At 39.4% G+C, this 8,821-nt stretch overlaps 1 protein-coding gene across 1 annotated transcript; it reads left to right on the top strand.

Annotated features, from left to right (window-relative positions):
- Positions 1-932: 932 nt before the first annotated feature.
- LOC109628383 (multidrug and toxin extrusion protein 1-like) lies at positions 933-8,559 on the top strand. Its single transcript, XM_020085466.2, has 17 exons — positions 933-1,037; positions 1,146-1,354; positions 2,099-2,200; positions 2,372-2,440; positions 2,608-2,756; positions 2,893-2,935; positions 3,045-3,089; positions 3,233-3,330; positions 3,885-3,982; positions 4,708-4,889; positions 5,025-5,133; positions 5,324-5,399; positions 5,624-5,693; positions 5,794-5,926; positions 6,016-6,110; positions 6,862-6,925; positions 7,013-8,559. The coding sequence occupies exons 2-17, from the start codon at positions 1,157-1,159 to the stop codon at positions 7,252-7,254; spliced, it is 1,773 nt and encodes a 590-aa protein (XP_019941025.2). The 5' UTR covers positions 933-1,037; positions 1,146-1,156; the 3' UTR covers positions 7,255-8,559.
- The last annotated feature ends 262 nt before the right edge of the window (positions 8,560-8,821 follow it).

Genomic DNA, 8,821 nt, shown 5'->3' on the forward strand with positions numbered 1-8,821 from the left:
GTGAAACTGCAGAAATCAACCAAGCGTTTGACAGTATGTTCTACGGCGTGTCGCAGTGTTGCACGGCTGTGTTTAATGGCAGCTGAAGGAGAAACAAATATTTACGATCGGGAAGCTGGTCAAACCTAGATGAAGCAGCGTTTGTATTTTAACAGGGGCAAAACAGCACCACTCGATGGGAGCTTCTCATAGCCACAACAGAGAGGAGCACATCACTGATGGAAGTAGTGGATATGAGCGTGTGTGTGTTGTTTTACAGTGATTTACCTCAATGTGGGGGAAAACCCAAGTCTGTTAAGTTTTACAAATGTTTTAAAGATCTAAGTGCATGGCCTCAGGTGCAATTACTATGCTTTCAAATCCACTTTTGCTTGTTTGACAGAAGAAAAACTTGTCATCATGCCAAAGATTCACAATCTTGATTTATCCTGGGTGGGATATGGGCGTAACATTCAATAAACCATCCAGACTGCCACCTTCCATTCTCTTTAAAAGCCAGGCAATGAATGCTCCGGCGCCTGATTTGAAATGATCTATTGGAGTTTGGAGAGGAGGGTTGTCCTGGGACCTGGGGGATCTGCCCGAATATTTCAGACATACGGCACATTCAGGGGGCCATTTAGAGCTTTATAGACCAGAAGCAAAATGTAACTTTGAAGCGGTGGGAGACTTTTACAGGAGTTATGGAGATCACCTTTTAACACCTTTCCTCTCCACAGTAATAAATTGTTGCCATCATAACTTCCACCTCCCATCAATGCCCTGTTAATGTCAGTATGAATGTGCTGCTGCTCATACAGTTTTGTATTAACTGCAGATTTTTTTATACTTCTACTGAAAACATTCAATCCTTTTCAATTTTGGCAGCCGAGAGAAAAACGACCAGCTCTGTTTTGGCAGCGTTTACAGTGCACAGCTCATTGGTGGGTTGGGGGCGGAGAGATCTGACTTATAGCGTACAGTATCTGCCCAGTATCTCACAGACAGAGAGCTCAGTGGGCAGGCTCTGCAGGCCTTGGTTATTCATTATTACCCAGGTAATTGGTTATTGATTACTCCCTGCCTTTTTGTCCTGTGTCTATGGGGAATTGTACTGTACGAACATCAGTCAGTTTTCAAGACTGAGTTCTGTTTTCCTCCAAAAGCTCATTTCAGAATGGAAGATTTAACAACAGAAAAGTCATGTAAGCAAGTAAATGGACAGTCCAAAAAAGACAGATCACCTCCCGCTGCGGCTGCCGCTGCTCACAGGGTTGACTCATGCTGCGGATCCTGCCTGAGAGGGATCAAGCTCTGGATACCTGTGGACTACAAGATTGAGACTGTTCAGTTTTTAAAACTGGCAGGACCTGTGGTAAGATTTCGTTTGGATGACAAAGTTGACAAGTTGAGTGTGATTTTACTCCACCAGACTTTACATTTTCAAAGCTGGGAGTTGTCAGTCTGCTGCAATATTCAGAAAGACTGAGTGTGAATCACTTTTAGACATGGGAACATGGGAAATATTTTCTCATTGAGGCTGTTAGGACTGCATATTTCTACAACCAGCAATAGTTATAAGTGGTTTGCTACACATGCCATTTATTACCAAAATAAAAGCATGCCATTTTGAGTTGCTTTTAATTTGAAAGTCTTATAATGAAATTAATCAAATCACAGCTGAATATCAGATTTCTCTAATAATCCCACATTTATAGACTTGTGTGTCAATTTCTTTTAGCAAGTATTAGCTAAAACTAATTTATTTCAATATCCCTTCGAAATAAGGTGCATTTGCAAGTGTCTCCTCAACAGAAACCTCTATGTTTGTGCAAGTTTCCGTTTGATAAGGTTGTCAAACACCAACACCTGTGATCATTAGAACCATTTTCCAAAGAAGAAAGGAGAAGTAGTGAAGATGTTAAGAGAAAAACCAAAGCAGACTTGTCAGCTACCAGAGCAAATAAGAACATTTTCTTACCTCCTTACCTTTGAAACAATGATTTTTCTTTTTATGAATAACAACTTGTGCAAACGTGTAAAGTTTCATTCATTTTTGTTGAAGTTCATTCATGTTTTTATGGTGATTAAATACAGGGACCATGTTTTTGTGCCCCAGTTTATTTCCCAGTTGATGAGCTTCCTGATCGGCTTTGTCAGCATGGTGTTCTGTGGTCACCTGGGGAAAACGGAGCTGGCCGGCGTGGCTTTAGCGATAGCGGTGAGCGACACATGCTTCTGTTTTTATTAGCGAGGACCACTGCTCATTCTCTTTCATATAGCACTGCTTTTAAATTTGTGTTATTCATATTCATTTACTTATTTGAGTGTGTTTTACTTGATGTCTTTACATGAATATGAAATTTAACATTGATATTTAATCTCACTACAGGTAATAAATGTCACAGGTATTTCCATTGGCTGTGGTTTGGCATCAGCATGTGATACACTCATATCTCAGGTATTCCACTCATCTTATTTATACAACCAGGTCAGACCCGACCAGATGCTGCTGTTTTCACAATATGCTCTTTCACATCTGTTTCCCTGGGCCAGTGTTGCTCTTTGTTCCTTGCACATGAGCAGGTATTACTTTATTTTCCTGTTTCTCTGACCCATTTCGTGCAGACTTATGGGAGCGGTAACCTGAAGCGTGTAGGGGTGATAGTCCAGCGGGGAGTGTTGATTCTGCTCTTGGCCTGTTTCCCCTGCTGGGCCGTGCTCATTAACACTCAGCCCATTTTGCTGGCTGTCAGGCAGAGCGCAGAGGTCGCCAGGTGAACACTTTCCTCTTCCACATCAATGCGTCACAGATGCTACTTCAGATGCTACATATACGCTTATTGCTCATGAGCTCTTCAGTTTTATTTTTGCACTTATTTATCATTTTCCTTTTTTCTATCTGACATAAAGACTCTCACAGCTGTATGTGAAGATCTTTATGCCGGCTCTGCCAGTGAGTTCAGCTTCCTCCATGTTAATTTTTTGTATCTGTAGTGAATGGTTGTTGTGTTGCATTATTAATCTAATCAATCCCATTCATTGCATCATGTTGGTTTCTGCAGGCTGCCTTCATGTACCAGCTGCAGGGGAGGTATCTTCAGAATCAGGTGCGTTCAGTATCTGTGTAAGACTGAAAGTTTGTCTGTAACTAGATCGTTTTGTGTGTGTGTGTTTGTGTGTTGGACACAGTGAGAAAGGAACAAACAGCAGGTGCACTGTTGTGTTTTAAACAGCTCGCTCTGGTTCACAGGGCATCATGTGGCCACAGGTGATATGTGGAGCCGTGGGGAATGTTTTAAATGCAGTAATCAACTATGTCTTCCTCAATCTTCTCGACTTGGGGGTCTTGTAAGTATAGACCCATAATAGATCCTAACATTACACTCCCTATATTTCAGTACTTTTATCCCCCTATACAAGCCAATATGCAGGTTGCTAGCCATTCCAAAATCTAGGCTGAAAACCAAAGGACACAGGGCCTTTGCCAGGGCCCCTGGGGGGCCCTACAATTTGGAACAATCTGCCTGAAGTGATAAGACTGACAGAATTGGTTTCCTGTTTAATCTCTCTTCTTAAGACACAACTCGAAAGAAAAGCTTTTATCACATGATGTGCATGACTTTTATTATCTGTATCATTATTACATTTTATCATTTTTTAGTCTGTGACTTTCACACTGTTTGTTGTAAAATATGTTGTTACTTGTATTAAAAAGCGCTATACAAATAAAGTTATTATTATTATTATAATCTGTAATATTTGAAACTAATCAGTCAATCCGAGTAAGGATGCATAGATTATTATGTTGATTAGCAATTTTAACAGTCAACTGAAGAAATGATTTTAGAATTAATTTATGAGTATAGATTTTAATGTTCTACTTTTTCTTTAATCCTCCAAAGTGGATCTGCTGCTGCCAATGCCATCTCTCAGTATTCCCTGGCTGTGTTCTTGTTTGTGTATATCTGCGCCAGAGGCTTGCACAAAACTACATGGGACGGTAAGTTTAGGATATTAACCTACTCTACTAGAGTGGGGATGACTTTTTATTACCCAAATACTTCTTGACAGAGTTCTGGAACAAATATTGAGGCTAATTGTATAAAAATGGAGACTAACACAGTATGACTTTTATTTCATTTAATGTAGTCAGATGGATTGCTGTGAAAAAACTGCTCGATTTGAATGAAAATGCTCCATTAAACTAAACGTACACTCAGTTGCTCATGAAAAGTGTTGCACAATGCTGACAGGATTTATTTTGTCCACCCCATTTACATCATTTACAGAAATAATTATCTGTGTAATGGACTAAAGTTCCAACTTTCATGAATGCAGAGTTTATTTCAGGACTTTTGTATTAAATTTGAGATTCAATTAATAGATGTGAATCTGTAGTTTTCTGACGTGTTAACTTTTCCACCTGCCTGTAGATGAAATTCACATTTCATGACGTTCAGCTGCATTTAAAAAAAGACTCCCTAGCTTCGTAATTAATTTGACTTCACTGAATTTGTACAGATATTATTACGATCTCTATTTTATCTATAATGACTGCCAATTGACTTCCAAATTTCCCCCCAAATTAAAAACTATTACAGGTCTGTAGTAGAGCGTGAGAGTAATTAAATATTTTTTATCCTCCCACTGAAATTGCAGCATCACATTTAATAACAGGTATAACCACATTTCAATAAATCCCTCATACCTCCTATAATCTCCCAGGCTGGTCCCGAGACTGTCTGCAGGAGTGGGGGTCTTTCCTCCACCTGGCCGTCCCCAGCATGCTGATGCACTGTCTGGAGTGGTGGCTCTATGAGATTGCAGGGTTCCTGGCAGGCGTCATCAGTGAGGTTGAGTTAGGGGCTCAGTCTATAGTTTATGAGCTGGCTGCCATCGCTTACATGGTAACTCCTCCACATTATTTGTACTGAAACTTAACTTGAGCCTTTTTCTTGTTTTCTTTGGATCATGCTAAAGTGAGATTTGTGGGTTTTTTGTGGAAGTTACAGTGTTTTCATTGGTATCATCCTGTCCCGCAGTTTCCAATGGGTTTCTCTGTTGCTGCCAGTGTTCGGGTTGGAAATGCTCTCGGTTCTGGGAACACAGAACAAGCCAAACTGTCCGGCAAGGTCTCCGTCATCTGTGCATGTATGAACTTCATATGTATCTTAACAAACTGTATATAGCCAAATGTGTCAAGTGGTGTTGTTCTGATCTACTACCTTATTCACCAAAAATCTTTCCTTTTCTCTTTCTGTTTTATTTTTAAATATTCTGCCTGATGCTCTGATATGTTGTCCACTGCTCCTGAATAACATGCTGTGTTTCCAATGCCCAGCCATCGTCTCATGTTTCATAGGAGCCTGTCTTGGTGCTTCTAAGGATGTGATTGGTTACATTTTCACTACAGAGGAGTATGTGCCGATACTGACACTTGTGTAACATTCGTAGGTTTGCTTATTCTTAGCTGAAAAACAATAACTAACAGCCTCATGTAATATTAACCAGCAAAGTAAGCTTGCAGTTTGTTTTGTCACCATCTTACACATAGTAGATGCAAGTTAACACATTTCAAATAACTTTGCTCTCACTTGTCTAAGTTGGTATTTGATTCTCATATCTGTATTTTTACTTTAAGAGACATTATTCAAAGGGTGGCTGATATCATGCAGATGTACGGTTTCATCCATGTTGCTGAAGCCTTTGCGGTGAGACTTTTTACTTTAAAGGTCATGATATTCCACTGAGCCACAGAAACCTGACTTCTCAGCACAGATTTTTAGATTTCTCTTCGTTTTGCCTCTACAGGGTGTGACAGGAGGTATTGTCAGGGGAGCAGGGAAGCAAATGATTGGTGCTGTGTGTAACCTGGTGGGTTACTACTTCATCGGGTTCCCTATTGGAGTGTCTTTAATGTTCCCTGTCAAAATGGGGATAGTAGGTGAGACACGATGACACAAGTAAGTCACACTCTAGCTGTATTTTGTCCATTTGAACTAATAAACGTTCCTCTTTCTGTCTGTGTTGCAGGGTTGTGGTCAGGGTTTCTAATCTGTGTTGTGATACAGTCCACGTTCTTTATAGTTTTCCTGTGCAAACTAAACTGGAAGAAAGCCACTGAGGAGGTGAGTAACTCTGCATCTGATCCAATGAATAACCAGATATCGATATATTTATAGAAAACATTCACATGCACAGCAATATTCTGACTATTGACCTCATTCTGATTATTATTCATTATTCTGTTGCTTATAGAATATTCCATTCATATTCCTGATCACATGTTACAGAGCATAGTTTTTTTTATGACCCGTCATCATCACGTCCTCTACGTCATTTTAACTTGAAATTGTTTAATGCACAATGTACCTTTTGTACGGTGGATAACAGCTAATAAGAAAACACAACGACCAATTGTACAATGGCAAATCTGTTAAATCCTAAATACAAACCATGCGTCCATCCAATCAGCGATGAGCTTTGTCCATAATAAGTACCCGACTCCTCCACTGAAGATTATGCTGTTACGTTTTGTGATTTCTTATGTTTTCTTCTTTGCTCATATATTTTCTTATTTGTTATTCTGTTTTTTATTTCATTGTACTTTCTTATTTGCTGCTGTTTCTTTTTACTTGTCGGGTTTATTGCCAAGTAGTTTTACACTTACATGGAGTTGTTATTGCCTCATGACCTTATTCAGTTCATCAGAATAAGCTGTTTACATGGCATCTTATTCAGACTGTATTAATCTGGTAAATAACAGAACACTGTTGTCCATGTAACACGTCTATACCCACTCTTTGTTTGTCATTCTCATATTTGGTTTTTTAAATGACTCAAAAAATGTATCCAGTTATTTTGAATATCTCTGAACAGGCACTGGTAAGAGCAGGAGTCCACATGACAGAGCGGAACAAGATCTTTGGGATAGAAAATAATGGTAAACACACGCTATCAACATGTGGACTTCTTTGTGAAAACTATTGCACAAACAGCCTTTACCATTTTTAAAATCTCTGTCTCACAGCCCAGGACTCTGGTGAAAACCAGACCCACATAAAGACATGTGGATCCAGTTCTTTGAGTCCAGCAGAGGGGAGGCTGGAGGCGCTCGGTGCAGGTCAGCAAACCTCACACGACAACGTGGCTCTGTCAGTCAGGCAGCTGGTGGTGCGACGTGGGCTCACTGTACTGTTCATGTTCATCATCCTCGCTGCTGGAGTCTGCATCAGTGAGATGCTTGTCAGATCGCTCCAATTAGACGAGTGACCATGTACATGCAGCACCAATCAAAGCACTGAGATTCTGCCTTTCAGATTACAGACATACAGTATGTTCGTGTTTAGTTGGGAACTTGAAAAGTTCATTCACTCTTTCCCTCATTCATATTTCTAAATCTATAAATGAATCTATTCAACAGTTCAACCACTCACTTTTGCAGCTGTTACATTTGTCATCACTTGTAAAATCTAAATAATCAAAACACAAGCTGAAATGAACAAATGCTGTTAAGACATGTCTCCTTTAGAATAAAGAGACATGCTGCGTAAGAAGGTCTCTCCAGTCAAGACACTGACGGAATATATGTCCTCATCCTGCAGTATATAGACAGAATAAATGCCACAATTAGAATAAGGATGATTAGATGCTATATTTAGGGTACAGCGCGTCTGTGGGTGTGTTTTCATCATCAAACACAGAAGAGCTGCTCTTTTCCTTCAGTTTATTTTTCATTCGCTTTGATCTACATCGCCAAATTTGATGATAATGAAACGTCTGTACGCTCTCGCTTCAACAAGCCTGCTGGATGGAGACACGTCAGACTGAGCCAATCAGCCTCCTCTGTGCAGCTAAAGCTTATATGGCTCACTCGGAAATAAAGAATTCAGTCCTGCAAATAAGCAACCTATTAACCACGTGGGATTTTTCTGAAAATCACCATTGTTGTTATTATAGCACAGATCTTTTAAAGCTGCTTTATATTTTTAAAAATATGCTTGTTCATTTTCTCCAATCACATCGTGTCAAATGTTGACCTGTTATTTAAAATCTGTTCCCTTTTATGTGTCTTCAAAAATAATCAGCTGACTGAATAAATATTTAGTCCAGTCATATTTTAATTTAGGCCACGGTCAGAATCTTCTCAAGGGACTTTGTTCTTTCAAGGAGGAAATGTGTGTTCATGTGATGTCGGAACATTTGGAAAAAATAGTTTCTGACTGGACAAATTCACTAGCGCAGACTCAAGATGGAAAATGTTGGTGAATTTGATACACGAATCGCTGACGTCATCACTTATAAGCCAATTAACATGATTTCACAGTCAGCTCTAAAATATTAGCTTTTAATGTGAACTTGTTAAATTGTTAATTTTGTCACTGTATGTCCGTCTTTCACAAGCAACCTAACACCACTTTTTAATCCAATGCAACATTCACATTTTAAATGATTTCTCTGCCTGTTATACCGGATCCTTTTTGCTTTGCTCTTCATCACTATGTAAATAATGAGGTGTCGAGGTTTTGTTTAAACACTTTAAACAAAATAAATGCAACACATTTTGTTTACAGCGTCCATCTCTTTTTAACATTCTGACTTCGAAGCAGCATGGGAATGCACAATAACCTTAGTGCAGTATGTTTTCTGGTTTATTCATTTCAACAGCTGTTAACTCAAGAAGAGCTTTATAGCTTTAGAGGTATCTGGTTTTAAGCCAGTGCACCCACAGGCCACTGCTCTCGTCCCCAATCTGACACCAGAACTGGATTGCAACAGATTGATGTTGGCAGCAGTCACATAAGAAGCTGCATATTAATTGTTCATTATTTAACATTTA

This window comes from Paralichthys olivaceus, chromosome 15 (assembly GCF_024713975.1).
Source record: "Paralichthys olivaceus isolate ysfri-2021 chromosome 15, ASM2471397v2, whole genome shotgun sequence".
Taxonomy (NCBI): Eukaryota; Metazoa; Chordata; class Actinopteri; order Pleuronectiformes; family Paralichthyidae; genus Paralichthys; species Paralichthys olivaceus.